This window comes from Scomber scombrus, chromosome 11 (genome assembly GCF_963691925.1).
Source record: "Scomber scombrus chromosome 11, fScoSco1.1, whole genome shotgun sequence".
NCBI lineage: Eukaryota > Metazoa > Chordata > Actinopteri > Scombriformes > Scombridae > Scomber > Scomber scombrus.
The window spans coordinates 17,827,720-17,846,898 of record NC_084980.1 but is presented as its reverse complement, the minus strand read 5'-3'; the positions used below and the strand labels follow the sequence as shown (position 1 = coordinate 17,846,898).

Genomic DNA, 19,179 nt, shown 5'->3' with positions numbered 1-19,179 from the left:
TGACACATTTCTCTTGTTGTAACCATTCCTCCTTTTAATAGGTTCCCTTCAATGCAATCTCAATCTAAGTATGTATATAAAAAGTTTATTTGAAGCTAATACGAAGCTTCAGTCATCCAAATTAGTCACTATCTTTCAAAATTACTATCCTTCTACTGTTTTTATTTTTATTGTTTTACAATCTTTCCACTCCAGCTGAACAGAAAACACAATCGATCTAGACACAAAGAGGGAATTTTATACTAAAAAGACTAAGACTGTAATTGTGGAAGATCTACTTTATTTGACTAATTCTGATGACTGAAGCCTTCTATTAGCTTCATATAAGCTTTTAAATACATCTTTAATATTCTTTTTTTTTTTTGCATATTGAGGGAACGTGCTGATGGTCAGTATGAAGGCAGAATAAGGAATAAAAACAGTGAGCAAAGCCTGTTTTAATGTTCATAGGAGCACCAGACTATTGTTTTAAGACAGACTTGAAAACATTGTGAAGCTATCCTGTAAAACAGATTGACGTTCAGAGTTAACTTTTATGAAACACCCTAATCATGGTTCATTTTGTTTGGCTCATTAACAAACTGAAACACCTCACTGGATAATAACTCATGCTTTCAAACTGTCAGGAATGATCACTTCAGTACAGTAAGTCTGACTCCAGGAGTCTTGACTGGAAATGAATTGCACCTGTGGCTCTGATGCAATCCGAGAGGTCAGTTTCTCATCGAGTGGGAACTCTCCACTGCCTGACACACATCCAACGTAAACAAGGCCCACAGTCACGCCAGTCTCGTGCTGCCATCAAAACAAACAGGCCGGGCACGAGTGTGAACACATGGCATACGTGGCTAAGTCCCCTCCATTGACGGCCTAATTCCTCCCTCTCCGCCTCATAAAGGGGTCTATTGACAGCCCTTCCTGAGCCCTGCTCACACATAAGTGACCCTCATTGTGAAAATATGTGTACCATCGTTTGGGGCAAGCTGCGGTCTATTGCCCTTCCCTTTAAAATAACAACATTTGGCTGAAATGGCATTTTGCCCCTTTCCTGTCATGATACTGTGACTCAGGGCTTTTCCACCTTTTGCAGTGGTTTGTAAACAAGGAAGAAGTGAGCACTGAGGTTTTGCTTGGCTTCTGTTTAGTAGCAATACTACAAGATTGACTACACTTGCACATTTTTAATCAACACAAAGCACAGCCAAGCGTCTAATGTGAAGAAGTAACTCTTATGCTAAAATCCACAGACTCCTCTCTTAAGCAACAGCAAAGTTGTGTTTCATCCACCACCGGCTGATGGTGAGGAGGGGAAAAAACTGTGGGGGGACCTGAAAATCTGATCCTCTCTTCATGTTTGACATGGCTACCTAATCCCTTTTGTTCCATCCCAAGAGTCTATTTCAGAGACAACTGAACCCACTGTAACAGAAAACCAAACCAGTGACGCAAAGCAGGACATTAAACGCTTCTTACACTTATTTATTGATGGATCTTTAAAGTAAAAACACTCAGATCATCTTTTAAAGCAATGCGAGTTCAAGGTCATCCGTGAGAGGAAGCACAGAGTTTGTAGTATCCTGGTAGAGAAATGTTTGGCTGCTAGTTAGTAGCAGATGTGATGATTTACATAATTTACGAAACAGTCCTGTTCCCAAAAACTGGCATTGAAAATGTATTAGGAGGCTGTTTGATGCACTCACATTCAAAACTATTGAGTACTTGTTTTATGAGCAGTTTTTGGATTTTCACTTACAACCCGACAAAGTTACCATTTCTAAACAGGTGTATCATTAAATTGGACTTGATTGCATTTTCTAAAAGCGCACTGTTTCATGGAGGAAACAGAAAAAATACAACCATGATACATCACTGATTATATTAAACAGTTAGTATGTATGAGTTGCTGTGGAATCATTCTTAGATTACTACTCTTGATATCAGAGGTGGAAGTAACAAATTACAAGTACTCACATTACTCTAATCAAGTAGCTATTTTATTTACTTTTGAGTATTTTTCATTTAGACTAATTTTACTTTTACTTGCGTATGGTTTAAATGAAGTAAAGTAGTTAGTTACATTTGTGCATTCATCCGTTGCTGAGTAAATTATTTATTTGTTTAAAAGTTGTTTAAAATGATCAACAGATATTGCGAGCAAGAGAAAATCCGTCTTGGACCGGACACCAATCAAATGCATTGCATCAAAAACAGGCCAACTATTTGATCAATGAATTAAAATGTGCTATGTCAGGATAGGTATTGTTATTGGGATATGAAATGACCTATATCAGGATATGAGATTGTCATTGAGATGTGAAGTAATTTTTTGTGAAGTAAGTACTTCTACTTGAGTACAATTTCAGTCAAGTAACAGCACTTCTACTTGAGCAAGATATTTCAGTACTCTTTACACCTCTGTTTGATATTTATAAAACCATTCGCATCCCACACATAACTATTACATTTAACAGCAAGATTGTTGTAATTACAGCTCTTGAGCTGTATTACTTAACAGATTATTGTCAGATTATTTTCTAGATTAGTCCTGTTATCTAAGAGGGGGAAAAAATTAATTCCAGGGATTGATAATCCAGGGTCACCATCATTCAGACTGCAGGGAGGGACATTCAGTTGGTGCTCAGCCTATCAGAGCAAATTATAAAATGAGAACTTCTTTCTTAATAATTCATCCTGAATGACATGTGCAGGAAATTACACAATGTGCAACAACTTTTTTTTACAAACAGAAATGAACCTGCTTTGAGTGCATATGTTGGTAGGATAGCTAAGTGTAATATGATGCAAAAATGCGACTCTAAAATAAGCGTCAAGAGTAAACTGTCTAGTCACAAAAAACTGCATTACTAATTGCGTAACTAATTTCACTCTTTTGAATCAATTAATTTCACTGTTCACTTTTTATGGAAGTATCTTTAGTTTCACTTCTCACTCAGCATTTCATACTTTGACTTTCTAAGAATATTTAGTTTTTTGTTTACATTCATAGACCATTTAATATTTTAGAAACCACTCTCAAAATAAGTCTTGCTAATATTTCAAATGGATGCATCAGAGCATTACAATTTGCACAGTAAGCCTAATTTAATGATATAATAATTTCACTGGGTTTTAACCTAAAAAGGTAAAATTATCATTCTGTTGTTGGAAAATGATGCAATTTTAGTATTCCCCCCCCCCCCCCCCCCCCTTTTCTCAAAATCTTTCTCTGCCTTTCTGGCCTAGAATACCCTTGCTGTACATCTGTGTCTCTTGTGTGTCATAATGAAAGATGGGCTTAGGTCAGAGTCTAGCGAGAGGCGAGCGTTATACAGCTTACATAATAGTACTCTCACAACCTGTACATTTTCCCCTGCAGACAGCACAGCAGACCTGCAGAGGAAATTAATATTTTAATCTCTCAGCCAAATTCAAAGAATAGTCCCCAGCTCTCACAGGGCAGTGGATAAATAAGTCATGAGGTGGAGGTTTGTGTGATAACAGGGCTGGACAGACAGTCACAACAACACACGCTGGGAGGAAGTGCACAACTGTGGGTTTGGCAGTGACTTTCAGTTGGGATGTGAGAGACTGATGGCCATTCAAGTTTTAGTGTAAATATCTTAAAAGCTTTAGATTTAGATGGAGAACAGAGATATTTAAGGTAATACACTCTGTTGTCTTTGCATTAAAAATACTGGATCCATGCTATTTAATTCACTGACACTGTAAAAGCAATGCAAGGCTGTTTCTCTTCAAGACATAAAAAATAGGTCACTCCCACTACACTCAAGTGAGCATGATGCAGGCAAAGATTCATGAATGGATTCAGGCGCCACACTGTGGTCAGTATGAACAATCTCAACGACAGCACATCATTTTTTACTGCAGAAGCATCCACTGCAGTTACTGTATGTTGCATTGCATTTTAAAAGAACAAAACTACAGCAGATTTTGTTCCAAAAACCTTTCTTTAGACAGAAGCTGAAAAACAACACATGATTAAAGAGAAACTTTTACAGTGGCTTCTTACTTTTAAGCAGCACTTCAGTCTACTGACACTATTACATAATTTAAAATCAATTGTACATCTGCAAAAACATTAGTATAGCTCATATATTAAGGGACAAATAAGTAATTCATAGCGGTGTCTCCACAGTAAAATACAGAAGGCAATCAGGATCCACTACATACTTTTCTGAAAATGTTTTAATACATGTTAAAATTGTTAAAAACTAAAGTACCCCAATGGTTGGTTTAATCTCTCTCTCTACAATCATGTTGTTCAGGATGAGCGATGATTCGTCTATATAATCAATGCACAGCACTGTTAACAAGCACAGTTATCATAATTAATGTTACAACTTGGTCAGTTGCTCAATAACATTTTTCACATCCTTTCTTATTTTTTCGTACATTCCAAAAACAACATTACTGCATCATTGTTGAACTAAAACAAAAGGAATGTTACTGTTCCTTTAAGTCCCTGCAGGTTTTATACACCTTGTGTAAAATGTTAACAACCTCTTCCAGTGATGTCCCAACCCTCTCACTGCTCAGCCTGTGGTTTTCCTTGAAACCCAAGGGATTGCCTGGGAGGAGTTCTTAGCAAGGAAACTGGAAGGGGGTTTTCACACAGCAATGCATGACAACAAAATGTCAACAGTTAACAAAATAAAAAACAATAACTTAAAGATGTGGGAATGAAAAAGCTCAGGAATGTACAATTAATCCAGTATTCTACAGACTATTTAACTATATGTAAAGCTTTGTCATCTCTTGATGCAACATAAATTGTGTTCAGTAACTGCAAAAAACTTAATTTCTGCTTCAGTAAAACCATTATAAGCATTAAAGCACCCTTTACACCTGGCATGAACATGTATCTGTGACCATTCATAAAAGCTACCAACATGGTCATGCAATCACAAGGACATTAACTAGCCCTAAAATGAAATGTGACACAGGATAATGTAAATAGTGACCTTAGTGAAAATTAAAGAAAGCCTTTATGTGATTTGCAGAGCAACATGCAACACCTGCATGGCAAAACACACACATATGTGGACTGCTCAGTATTGGCTATGTATTCCAATACAATGACTATGAGGTTTCAGTTTTGAGTGCATTTACATCTATATCTGTGCAGAAAGCTCTTCCAACATGGATGTGAACACCCCAAAAAAACTTCAAGCTGAAAGTCAGCACTTCACCCTCCTACATATTGTTCCATTTTAAATCCAGGTAGTTGAAGTGAAGTCAAAACAATAAAAACATGTCACTACCACTTACAAACTGCTACCAATAATCCTAATTTCTTCATGTGCACAGGAAACACACATTATTGCTAGTTGAAAATACCATAACTGACTGTCTTGCTATATAATTAAGTATGTTGATAAAGCCCCAAACTCATGTAAATGCCAAATATAATGAGGGCCAATGGTATCAGTTGTGTTACCTGTCAGTCCAGGTGTGTATGGTGTCCCAAGCTATAAACAATTCTTAAAACATAATTCTACAAAAGTCAAGGTTTTCAAAAAAAAATCCTTTTATACATTGTTTTTTCTGGTATATATATTTTAAAAAACATGAAAAAACTGACCAGTTTTCCCCTTTTGAGTTTTCCTAAATCAAAATAACTCATAGCATATGGAACTGACTGAGAGTGTGTCTGTAAACTGATTGTGGGGGTGACGTCTCTGCTACTTCAACACTTTGAAAAGTGTTATTTTTTTGTTGCACTTGTGTTGCTCATACTTCAAATGATGAAGTCAGGCCTGCTCTGTAGTGTGAGGAGAAGGAAGAATGGTGTGGGTCCACAGTCTTCTGAGGAAATCCAAGTATGCAGTTTGAAAGGCCTCTATTAGTCCTGCTCCTGGGTATATTCCTGAGTTAAGTCCATGCATAGTAGTGGCAACGATGATGAGTGTGTCAGTAATCGCAGAAACAGCTTGCGCTCACACCCACATAGTCCCTCCCAGACACATAGTTAGTTCATTGTTCATTGTCTCTGACAGCTTGCTAGTAGTTGAGGAGGCGCTCCCTTTCTGTACCTGCGTAGCGCTTGTTAGCGGCAAACACCTTCGCTTTGTTCACTGAAGGACCTGCAATAGTCGACACACACAGTATTACATTTAGTACGAACAAGCATTCCATTTGTATTTAAATCCCATCTTTTCCTTTTAAATGTACGACATTACTGACCTAAATAACTGAGCAGTACAGGGAGGAAGATGAGACCGTGTGTGGCCCCCAGCAGCACTATAGCCAGGTACATCCTGAAGTAGAAGACCTGGAAGATCTGGGACTTGGAGAGCGCTAAAATCAGGATACCTCCAAACTTTGTTAATGTGATCCCACTGAAAACCTGGAAAAAGGAAACAGACAAACAAACACAACAAATGTTCACAACAGATTCTATATCAAGTATTAACAACGAGACATTTAAATTAAAGCTACCTCTGAAAGAATAACTGTATCCTGAAATCAACCAGCATGCAAAGTCATTATTCATACTCAACATCTCCAAAAACTGCCTTTATTGGATTTGGTGAGGACTTACAGAGCTTCCCATGTGAGCCAGGGCCTCTTCAGCCCGTTCAACTCTGTTCCCCTTCATGCTGATGGAAAAAGCTCTAACGATATGACTGCAGAACTCCACCGAAATACCACAGCTCTGCAACAGACATATAACAGGAAACAACTCAGCACAAGAAACAAGGAAACACTGGGATGAAAGCCAAAACTATTGAAGTTAGTTTTTGCTGGCATGTGGTGAATATTTCATGGGTGAGATTAAGGGCAAACTGTAGTGAGTTTTATTTCCGGCTGGTTATGACAACATTTCCCTTGCACATACTTCTGACAACTAGGGGCATGGTGACATTGCTAGAACAAAGTCCATTAGGGTAAGTGACAGGAAGGGTCAGACAACCAGACAGATTGTAAACAAAGCTGCAGTTTTTAAAAAAAAAAGAAGAAAAAAAGAAGCACAATCTGTGCTGAAATACCACAAAAAAAGAGAAGTGTGTCTTGATCATTGTATTTGTATATGTTTGTATGTTCCATTTTGCTTCTCACCATGACCAGGTTCACAAGTGATACTGCGTTGAGGCTGATGCCCCATAGCCACATAACACCGAACATGTTGACCAGTATCATGGCGATGGTGATGCAGACGATAACGGCTGACCACAGCTCAAAGCCTAAGAGCACTGTTGTTACCACAAATATGGCTGCCAGGGACACGCTTAAGTTCAGAGCTGTGTCATACGCGATGGTCAGGTACTGCTCGTAGAACACGTAGAACACGCTGTAAAGGAAGAAAGAAATGTAAACCAGGATGTGAACATGAGCAGTCATTAATCACACTGACAGTTATAATCCAGTGGCTATTTGGGAAAGAGCATACATATACATATATTCAACAGTATATAAACTATTATTTTCATTTTTTTAGTAGATACAGTACATGTTCTTTTATTCAAAGAAAATTATCTGCCATCTTATCCAGTCATGAATTTCATCAACTTATCATCAACTTATGTGTCAACTTATTCTAACAACGAATAGACAATAAATCTAATTTTGTATCTGCAAACCACTTTTCTTTGAATATTGGGGTGAACATCTGTAACTGAGGTTGTGATCTAACATTAGAGTTGGTGTGACTGTTTGGTTATATAGGGTGCAGGCAACAGGGAGATTACTTCAGTACTAAAGGTTAAACATTGGGTACATTTATAATGTTGTGTTTGCCGTGTGCTTATCTATGACCTATTTCCCCCCTTCAGTGTCCTTGAACATTGAGTTCAAAACAAGCAAACCTTTCACCATAGAAAATGTGCACAGAAACCAGTGGGTGAAAGGCATTAGCACCTCAAAAACAAAAGTGATAATTGTATCATTTATGTAGCAGATAAAGCAAAGTCTAGAGGCACTACAGCAGGATTTACCTGTAGGCAAAAACTTTGTGGTCAATGGACTGGCTGATATTGTTAGCCAGGATTCGGGCCATTTTCAAAGCATCTATGTAGTCTGGGGACTCCTTCAGGATGGTGTGATACGTCATGAAGTAAGTGGCTCCGACTGCTGTGTTGTTGGGATGGAGGTCAACAGCTGTGGCGTAGGCTGCGTGGCCGCTGGAGAAGCATTTTGAATATAGAAGAGAATAAAGACGGAGGAAATTACAAACTAAAATGAAACTTATATTGTGATGTGGTACTTTTAAACATATAAGAAACAGAAGTTAAAGTATTGAATGGCAGGTCATGTGTTTTCCAGAGCAGAGCTCTAAAATTACCCTTTTCCACACTTGATGTTAGGATTGTCTGACAGGAACATGGGTAGAAACCGCATGAAGTCGTCTCCAACAGGCCTCTGCTTTCCGCTGGGAGTCATGGGCCGACAGTGAACACAGGATGGGTTTACCACTGGAAAACAATACCCAATAGGATTAGAGAAATAATTCAAGTTCGCTATGTAAGACGAAACCAACTCTGTGCCTTTGAGTCATCTTTTCAGTCACAGTCTTGTGAGACCTGTGAAACATGAATCAAATAAACAACGACCTCAGAGCTGAAAATGACTTGTAGAATAAAACACAGTTGCCAACAAATCAATGCAGTACTGTCGTAAAACGCAACAGTAGGATAACAATGTTAAATGTTAAGGCAACATGATAGAAATTGATATTTTGATGATTGTTCCTGAAACTACATACACTACAAAACCAGTGCCAAAGAATTTGAACAGCTTGTTTCCTCCTTTTTTCTTCCTCAAATAAGCTGTCCCTTGCTGACACTCCAAGGTAACTTTTTGTAAACAAGTCATTTAATGAACCAGAAATGTATTATTAATGGAATTTAAAAAAGAGTTGCATCAATTATCATCGGTGCCAATTAATGACAGAATACTGTGATCCTGTTAAACTTGAATTACTTTCGGCCACTTATAATCATTACAAAAAACATAATTGAATTATAATTATATTAAAATTTAGTTTTATTTTGTATTATTTCTGCTGTGTTTTTCAGAAATATGTTACACTGCCTTTTTCTGAAGACATGGCAAAAATGCTTAACCTAAGTCAAACATCAGGATCACAGGACAAGGCTTCAAAGTATGTTGACATTGGATAAAAAATTTACCCGAGGCGTTGCAGAAGGCCCCAGTGCTGTTGTAGTACCGACAGCAGCTGGACTGTGGCTTCACCCAGTCAAAGTAGTCATCGAGCCAGGAGGACGGAGTAAAGGCAATGGTGGTGCTAGAAGTAAAAGCAAAAGATAAGTCATCATAGGCTGGATTGTAGTGACATTTTCAGGTTGTGGTATATGGCTGTCACATAAAAAGTATACTGTATGTTCAATAAATCTGGTTTGACAAACAGGACAATTTCCAAAATGTAATTGATTAATTAATTAATTCATTGATTTTTCATTTCAATACCAAGTTTGTCTCATGCAATAAACCATCTACAATCTAATTTTGGTCTGAAAAATGTATCTGAGACTTACTAGTTACTGATGAGTGAGGCTTCATAAACCTGCTGGACAAGGGAGTCGTTGTTGCAGCCCACCCCACCACACACAAGATTTTGTCCCTCCAGGCTACTGTAGTTGAGACTGTCTTCTACCACGAAGTACACTGGAGCTCCAGTGTGGAGATACATGCTCATGTTCTTGAAGTACTCCAACACATAGGAGTCCTTTTTGAAGAGACAGACTGTCAGAAAAGACGTCTACATGTACAGGAGTGCAACCTGGGGTATCATACACATTCTGTAGTAAAATTCAATCATGATACACAATTGATTTAGCTTCTCTGACAACTGACAGGAGAAGTGACATCCTCCAAAGTAACTAAATCATTGAGAAGTGTTTCCACATCTGATTATGAAGCTCCAGTCCAATCCACCATTAGAAACCCATAAACACACACAGGTGATGGACACTGCGAAAGACTTACATCAGGCATGGAGAGTTTCTGGTCCAGTCCAATCTCTACTTTATTCACCACAGCAATACTGAAGGAGAGTATTCCGACAAACACAGCGACCTAAACAGAGAGGGATGAAAAAACCTTTAATGAAAAAAAATGTATTCATCATAGAGTAAACAAACATTACATTCTAATCAATAAAAACACACATCTTACAACATTGAAAAATACAAAACTGCTGTGTCCGTGCCATCTCTAGAGGCAGATGTGCGTGACAGAGTGTGACTGACTTACTACGATCGGTCGCACCCAGTCTTTGAGGATGAATGGAGCATAGATTTTCTTGAAAAAACGGAAGAGGAAGCCGTCTGTCTTTGCTTCCTGACCTTCTTGCAGCTTCACACAGCAGCAGATGTCAAAACGATTTCCCTTTTAAATATAACAGACAGCGCAGCATTTGGTAAGTATACATATTTAGAACATACTCTCAGAGACACTCGAAAGCAGATTTTTACGCCGGTCAACCATAGAGTTATCAGTTAAATTAGCTAGTGCAGTGTTTGGTGGGATCTGTGCAGCATAAAATTGGGGCTGTTAAAGCTGTTGTCCCTGACCGTCTATAACCCCTCTGTATCGTTATGAATGTCACCACCGTTTTCCCTTCAGTCTCACCTCCTGTCTTTTGGCATCCAAGCCAAGCAAGCTGACAAAGCAACTGATCTGCAACAGGAAATCAATAAAAACAGCCAAGCCAGCAAACATAGAGAAAGTCCTCACTGCAGGCATGTTGGACAGGGCTCCTGCAGAAGAACAAGTCAACAGTATTATCAGCATGTGACACATCATGGCACTTTTGGCAGAAAGTGTGTCAATCCTGTCCACTAAAAAGATTTTCTTAATTCAAGCAGCAACAATATCATTAAGAATACGTATTTCCTAATTTATATAACAAATTGAATTTCATAAATGATCCATTTTACCCAAGAAGAAGGCCAACGTCTCAGAGAAGGAGGAGAGGAACATGCTGGGGGCGATGTCACCAAGAATACGACCAATCTGCTGATGAAGTTCCTCTTGAGGCATGCGCTCATCCCTCTGTTCAGAAATGAGAATGGAGAAAAAAAAGCATGCAAGTTAATATTTTATCTAAAAGAAAGATAATGGCACTAAGATTGTGATCTGCACACAAGAAACAAGCACATTTTACCAAAGTTATCAAGCAGCAAAAAATATAATCTAATAATGCAGATGTATAAAAGCATTAAACCACATGACATAGGACAGGGTAATGATATACTATTCAAATGGATTGGGAGATATGAAGTACCTGGTAAGTTTGCACTATGATAAAGATGTTGTCCACTCCAACAGCCAACACCAGGAAGGGAATGACCTCAATGACAATGAGGGTGAGCGGGATACCAGCATAGCTAAAGATCCCCAGTGAGGCGGCCACAGAACTCAGCACAATCAGGATACCTGCAACACCTAGAGAAATCTTAGAGTCCACCTGTGTGGGGGAAAAAAGATAGAGGATCAGTCACATTCTTCGTACCTGTTGTCTTTTACACACGAGTGGCAAGAAGTTGTCAAGCACGTTGTACAAGCTGTGTTGAATCAAAGCCGTTAGTCAAGCTCTTACGTCACAAAGGACAGAAGACAAATTCCACTGACTACTCTGTAAAACTATGAAAACAATGACGATAATGAATTAGAGCTCAGTCTCTTACCATTACTCTTCTGAAGCTGTGGATGTGACCCAGAGCCAGGGAGATGTAGATGAACATAATGGCATAGCTCACTACTATGGTGCTGATGTCACTGTTACTCTCTCTGTTAATTTCATCTTCAATACTCCTCTCTGAAGTAAAGGCTATGGTCAGATTGGGGTTTTTGAAGTTTTTCATGAAGCTGATGAATCTGAAACGTGCACACACGAAAACACAAAAACAGATCAAGTACACAAAATGACAATGAACAGTGACTTGTCCTGATGCTAGCTAGAAGACGTCTGATTAATTTTAGAAAAAGACTGATGTCTCACTCTTGCTCCCATGCCATAGCTTTGCCAGTTCTGACAGAGTCGTTCAGGTAATTGTTGATAGGAAAGGTGATCACTAGAGCGGTGGCATTGTTGTAGTTGGTCTCTGTAGTGTTAGAAAAAAAACAGTTATATATTTAAACCACTGGCAGCATCAAACACAGTAACAAATATTATGAACCTGGCAGTTAATTAAAATAAATGTCCCCAGAGAAGCATTGCTAACTTGTAATACAATTGGCAGTGATTGCTATAGAAGCCTGTATAATCATTTGAGGGATAATTGGGCAACTTATTACTTTATTTACATTATCATTTCAAACAGCTAACATGTAACTACTGTAAAAAGGTGACTATATTGTAAATATCCTTCTTATTGCTATTATAGATACTTAAGTAATACCAACAGTTTCAAATCATTACTAACTGCAGCAACAGTGTTGTTGATAGATGTACACAACCACAAGTGGAGGAAGTTCAGTGACCAAAAGAGCATAGGTTATTTGTTTTAGTGCAATAAAATATCTTCTAGACAGCCTACATAACTTTACAACCTCTGTAGATGAAGAGAGATTGCTACTTTCTGTTTCTCTGCACTTCAACAAATATATGTCTGGCTCACCATCGTAGCCACCAAGCGCAAGCCAAGGGAAGACGGGGCCCCCGTAAGTGCCGAGACAGGGATCATGGAGGAGAGTGGTGTCGTTGAGGGATGCTGGTGCACTTTAAGGCAAAAAACAAAAAAATTGTTAAAGGCCTAAAAAAGTTCCAAGTCTTTATTAGATCAACTGTCATTTGTCATCAGCTGTAATTTATTGTAGTACAGTTAAGAACAGATATAGAAGCACATTTTGACAAGCAATGAGGAAGTATGATTGTGCTATTTTAAGAAGATTATTTCACCCAAAACAGTACTGAGAAAATACAGATAGCCATGTCTGGAGAAAATAGATTCATATGAGCTGCAGATGTTTCACACTGATTTAGGTTTTGACCTTTTCCTCGACTGCAAGCAGCTTTTTGCTGGCAACTGAAAAAACTGCTGAGAAAGGCTAAATCTTAAAACTGTAAGAATGCCAGCTTGGTGGTAAACACATAAAGAAAAAAGCAACTGCGCAAACATAAAAATCACCTGACACAGTAGAGGAAGTGGCTGTGAAAGTCAGCGTACACAAAGAACTCGTCTCCAATGCTGTGATCCAGCACGGAGTGGCTGTTCTGGAAGTAGTTGAGGACACTCAAGATGGTACAGTTTTCATTGTATGGGGCCAGTGGAGCCAAACAAATGTCCTTCAAGGTAACGTTTTTTCCCTCGTATGTGGCTACAATGCCTTCGATGGCAAGCTGCAGGTCCAGCACCTGATTGATTATGGTTGGAAAAAACAAGGAAGAAAAAGAAAGGAGAAGTGATAAACCACAGTTTCAGAGATGCAGCTGCTCTTCCAATGTCACATTTTTAATCTAAGGAGAGTGGTGATGTGTCTTTTTGAATCCTCATAACAGAACTGACTCTGATATCAACAGACTAATCAATATCGCTCAAAAAATCTATCTTCCGATCTCTCCAACTAAACCCACCTGATGCAGGATATCTTTGTCAAGGATGGCTCCAAACGGGACATCTGATCCTCCGAAGTAGGGAATGTACGTGAAAGGTTTGACGAGGGGAGTGGTTATAATGAGCTGTGCAGTTCTAAAGAAGGGTCCAAAGTGGCTGTCAAAGTAGTCCTTCTCCTGACGTGCCTGGCTGTCGGGAGACGACCACAAGTCAACGGGGTTGGTGATAATGCGCATATAGACCAGGCCACCGGAGGAGGCTACCACCAGTATCAGGCTTCCCAATATGACCAGAGAGGGATAGCGCACACAGAAGGAACCCCAGGAGGTAAAGAGGATCCGCAGTCCATTCTCAAAGCGTTCGCCCAGCGTTTCACAGCAGGATGCATTGACTAAGAAAAAAAAAAAAAAGAAGACTGAATTAGGTTGTGTCATGGTGAAATATTGTTATTACACTTACAGTGCAATTCAATTATTGGTGTGACAAACTTTTTACAGATGAAAATAATTTAAATTATGCGTGAATTACCTTGGTCAGGATCATCGCTGTTGACAGACAGTGGGTTATTGCTGTCCAATATGGGGCCATACTCAGACATAATTGTCCTTTTCCTGTATGCACAAAGAACCAAACAAGCTAATTAGATATTCACATCAAAGGCAAGCATCAGAACCAATATATCATTGTCACAGATGTATGATACAGTATCCCAACAGCATACGCCATGAGGGAAAAGTCCTTTACCTGTAACACCAAGCTGCCAGCACAGCACCAATAAAGATAAGCAGGAAGGCCATGTAAGAGATCCACATGATGACAGTCATGGCATCCATACCAAGGATTGTCCAGGGAGGGGGGAGCGGGGGAGGAACAGGTTTGGGACCACAGGCCTTGGTGCAATCCTGACAGGAGCAGGGACCTGAGCCATCCTCCAGGCCCTCTGTGCAGTCATATGTCTTGTTGTTCATGGGAGTATAACCAGAAACTGGGACATCTGGATACAACAAAAACACAGCATGCTAGATTAATCATCTAAAGAGTAGATGTTACAAAGGCATCAAACTGTTAAAAATGATGAAGAATGTATTTAACTTAAAGAAATATAGCAGGAGAGATGTTTTATTCTACAGCAAGTATGCAAAAGTACAATAAAAATGATTTACCTGAGAATGTCGGGATGATAGGGAAGGGTGTCTGCCCATTGTTGATATCGAACATGTACTGGATCCAGTTGGTAGCATTGCAGTCCTTTGCATCCTTGCCACACAGCAGTGATAGGGCCTTCACATTGCTAGATGGAGCCTGGACGTCCTTACAGGCATTGTACATGGCTGAAAAAGTCCAATTTGATTATTTTGTGACAAAAATTCAAGAGTTACTTTCAATTACCCATTCACACTTACATCTGACCAAAGTCATGACTTTCAGTTACCCACAGAATTACCCAACTAAGAGCATGACTTCATGTTTAAGTAGGAACTGATCAAGTTTCCTCATGCCAGCTAAATATGTTGCTTCTTATTTGGCATGATTTTTTTAAATATAGCAAGATGCTGAAATTTGTGAAACCATGAAAAAGGTGGGGCTTTTTTATTTAAAAAAAACATCTGACTAAAACTGTGCGAACTCACCGTTAGTGAACGTTTTTCCAATGTAGTACTGCACCTCCAGAACATTGGCTTCATCAAACTTGGTGCCATTCATGAACTGACTCTGGTGGGGGCTGCACGTCAGCTCACAGAAGAGGTTCATCAGATTGAAGAAACAGGCAGGACACCTGTACAAACATGCAGTGAGTGTTAGAGGCAGAATAATAAAAAACATTTTTTTAAAAACCCCAAAACAGAATCATAAAACAAGACGAGTATCTACTAGTTGCAAAACAGTTGCAAGGAGGGAAACAAGGTAGTAAAAAAATCTATAAAGATAAGAAAGAAAACATGTCAACCTTGTTTATATCATCTGTGTGTCAGTCTGTTTCTAGCCTCTTATTTGAAACATGCAACGTTTGCAGAGTTAGAACATCATATAACACTCAAAGTTGTAGTAGGACCGAAAGGCTTCTCCCTGTCTACAGAAATTCAGAAGAGGAATGATGATGCCTTTCCAAGCATGTCATGTGCCTCGTTAGTTAATGCTATAAACTCAGTGCATACCGAGACAGGAACTGAAGGGGCAGCTGGAGACTCCCTTTGAGGGTGCGCAACTGGTTAGCATCACAGCAGAGCTTTCGGTCTCCGTAGTCATATCCGGGACAAAGCTCCTGCATTTAAACACAACAGCAGTGACGTCACTTTGATAGACTGAGTTTTTCCGCAGTGGGAGAATAAAGCACAGCTGGAAAGCAGAAGTATGATGCAGATGATTGGTATGGGTATCAGCTGTATGCAAGAACTGTACAAAAGCATCAAGATATGTACCGTGAGAAGCTCATAACCCTCAGGTTTTAACGGGATAGGAGGACCGGTGTAGTTGCAGTTGTACTTCTTTCCGGGCACCTTTTGGGACTCGCCGCACTCACTGTACCACACACAGTGCTGGGCCTCAACCTGATAGAGACACAACAAAAACATAATGATCATTTGTGCAGCATGTTTGCAGAATACATTTATTTATTTATTTCAGCCTTTCAAATTCAGCTCCATAAAGTCTGGTGACTTTTATGTAGCCTTTTCCTATCATGTGAGGATGAGAAAAAGGTCTTGGCAAAGACAGATAACGCACATACACCATGAGACTTGGTTTTGGCGACTCTAAAGGGCTTAACGATCCTGATTTGCAGATGTACCTTTTTACCTTTAGGTTTTATATTTGCAAGGTTAAACCTCTGATCATTTTTCGTTTCCTGTGTTTTCTAATATCTTGTGTGATGGATGTCTGAAAATAGGAATCTCACTTCTGCAAAACTGTTCCCTTGTGAGCCCGGCATTTGAAGAGCACAGAGTAACGACATAGCAGCCCTTAGTTTGGTCATATCGTGCAATATCAACATGACTAACCTAACATACACTGTGGTTAAATTGCCATGGCAACTGCAAACAACACTGTGACATTTTTTGTTACAGTTACAATGGATTTTTTTGTGCACTTGATTAAACACATTGAACAATGTTTTTTTTAGTGTTCAATAGAGTTTATTACCTTTCATAGCTACTGCAGTTCAACTTTTCCATCCTGTCTATTCAGCATCATGATCCTCACATGCTTTTTGCTGAGGGGAGGGGTGTGTGTGTGTGTGTGTGTGTGTGTGTGTGTGTGACTTAGGGAAGTTAATTCACTTACTCTACAAACTGTTCTATGAGTAAGCCCAGTGTCACACTCTGGCCTACTTCTGTCTTGTGCTACTGAGTTAAAGGACAGCATTCAAATGTCATTATTTCCTTACTTGGGGTTGTATGCAGCTGCAGACTGACATCAAACTTGCAAGACTCACAACTCGGAGAAAGAGATCTATTTATATTGAATAAGACCCAAAACCCTGCAAAACCCCAAATTTGACCCATTTTGATGCTTGAAAGCAGTAAAAACACAAAACAAAGTGGTGCAGGTACTTTAGTGCAGGTAATCAAACTCATTAATTTCCAACCGACCAACATAGTGGCCCAACTTAGTCCTCCTTATAGTGGAGAGCAGCTTTAATAGAACTACAAAAAGTATTTCACTGAAAGTGGAAGAGAAAGTATTAGAAAAGGACAAAATGGTAACTTCACTTATGCAAAAGTGACAAAACGTCCGTACACGCCGGCCACAGCAGCCACTGAAGCATGTAGGATACACTGAAACTTGCTCTGATTAATCTGCAGTCCCACATTCAATTACACAAGGGGACAAAAGAGAGGGAGATACAACTTCTGCACAACAACAAATGACTGTAAACATAATGCTTTATGCAGTTTTGTTGTTGTTTTGTTTTATGACTAGTACACTCAATGCAGAGCTGACTGTGTACAATTGACAGAAAAAGAGTGATGGTTTTCACGGTAATAATGAAACCTACTATCCTTCAATTTACATAATTATTGTTGTTTTCTTCGCCTGTTTCAGATGACATGAGATCATAGTACGGTTGTGAATGTTTACAAGTAGCATAAAACCTAAAGAAAACACCCTTTCTGCTCTATAAAACATTAACGACAAATAAATAACATTTGTATAATAATATTTGTTAATGACTGGTGAGATATATATGGATTTGTCGTTCAAAATGTTGTATCCCTCTGATATTTGAGCTAGGCAAAAACTGACCAGCTTCATACTATGAAAGATCAGGATATTAACAGTATGTAAGGGTAATTTATGTGGTTCGTCCCCCAACTCCACAAAACAAACAGGCAGACTCACAAGTTTATGGTTATCCACTCCACTCCCTGAGTAATCAATACCTTTTACTCATCCCACGTGCCTGTTTTTCAAGGAAGCTGATAACTTATCTCAATACATTAAAGATTAATCACATTGAAATGTGAAGTTTTAGCATAGTTTCTCAAATGTGCAGCAGTCTGACTGAATGACCTGATGAGACAGACTACAAACAATGCACAGTCAATGCAAAAGAGCTGTGAGGCTACTGATGACAAGTGGGCAATAATTAATCTGATTAAATCAAATCATATGGATAAAACAAAGACCAGCTAGTTTTGAAAATGAAATCTTCATCAAAAATGTTTTCCCATTGATGATTACAAGTAGAAAATATGGGAAAGTTTGATTTTGTACCTGTATTACACATTTATGCCCATTATTTGTTTAATGTGAATCTTTTTGTCAATTAATATCATCAAAGTACACTCCTAGGTGCTGATTAGGTACTTGCTGAGTTTTGCTTTTCTCACAACTTATTTTTCTCTTATAATGTACTTTCTTGTTTTTGTATTAATTAAACACTGATTCTTTATTCTTGTAGTTTCAGGCAATAGTTTAATAAGGCCTCCACAATATTACACGAAAGAAGTTACTTCCTGAAAGAGATATTGTATATTCAAATTAGGTTCAACCTATCTCTGCTTTTAAATATAACCGATGTTATCTAATAGCGTTATTATTGGCTTAGGACAATCACGACACATTTAGTTTAGCTTTTTACGAGTTAAAATAGATAGCTGCCCACTTGTCCAAGGCACTGCATAAGGAAACTTCTTCTGACCCCAGTTTGGAGTCCGGGACAGATCCTGCACTAGATCATGCACAAAGCTAAAGTGTTATGTTGTGCATTTCAGGTTTATAGCTTACGTTAACGTTTCCAGCTCGTATTAGCTAACTTGTTTGAGGCACCATTAAACCAATTAGTGTATAATGCTATCCTTAACCTGACAAAATCAAATAGCTACACTAAACTGGATCTTAGTTTCGCTGTTAGCCGACCCAGGTTAATATCATCACTAGCAATGACGAACCGAGCTGAGTCATGTTTTAGTCACGAGAACACGGACATTAAATTACACTTACCCATCGAAAATGTCCTTCTGACAGGAGTATGATAAGGAAAAGTACACATAAACTGCTTCTCTCTGGTAAGTGCCCCATCCCTGTGATTGAAAAGACCGAGTCGAAGTGACAGTTCAGGTGAAGTTTCGCATATTTTGTTGTTGGTTTCTTTTTCGTTGGATTATTTCGGGGAGGAGACAAACTGTTCCTTCAGTGC

At 38.9% G+C, this 19,179-nt stretch overlaps 2 protein-coding genes across 2 annotated transcripts in view; one reads left to right on the top strand and one right to left on the bottom strand.

Annotated features, from left to right (window-relative positions):
* pter (phosphotriesterase related) overlaps positions 1 to 19,179 on the top strand; it is a 291,456-nt gene that overhangs the window by 160,447 nt on the left and 111,830 nt on the right. The gene's annotated exons all lie outside the window — the stretch shown is intronic.
* On the bottom strand, positions 3,950 to 19,120 carry npc1 (Niemann-Pick disease, type C1). Its single transcript, XM_062429393.1, has 25 exons — positions 18,984 to 19,120; positions 15,959 to 16,087; positions 15,695 to 15,801; positions 15,170 to 15,315; positions 14,702 to 14,869; positions 14,283 to 14,532; positions 14,067 to 14,149; positions 13,559 to 13,929; positions 13,113 to 13,339; positions 12,603 to 12,703; positions 11,984 to 12,086; positions 11,670 to 11,859; positions 11,267 to 11,449; positions 10,920 to 11,034; positions 10,612 to 10,739; positions 10,234 to 10,368; positions 9,967 to 10,056; positions 9,516 to 9,706; positions 9,150 to 9,265; positions 8,303 to 8,432; positions 7,956 to 8,141; positions 7,081 to 7,312; positions 6,563 to 6,676; positions 6,205 to 6,367; positions 3,950 to 6,104 (listed from the first exon to the last, which is right to left on the bottom strand). The coding sequence occupies exons 1-25, from the start codon at positions 19,059 to 19,061 to the stop codon at positions 6,022 to 6,024; spliced, it is 3,819 nt and encodes a 1,272-aa protein (XP_062285377.1). The 5' UTR covers positions 19,062 to 19,120; the 3' UTR covers positions 3,950 to 6,021.

Excerpts from the sequence above, each read along its gene's own strand:
- npc1 (XM_062429393.1), bottom strand. The coding sequence starts at position 19,061 with ATGGGGCACTTACCAGAGAGAAGCAGTTTATGTGTACTTTTCCTTATC. Across the intron at positions 12,704-13,112 it reads CACTTCCTCTACTGTGTCAG|TGCACCAGCATCCCTCAACG; the intron begins GTGATTTTTATG and ends TTTGCCTTAAAG. Across the intron at positions 7,313-7,955 it reads CACAAAGTTTTTGCCTACAG|CGTGTTCTACGTGTTCTACG; the intron begins GTAAATCCTGCT and ends CTTCCTTTACAG.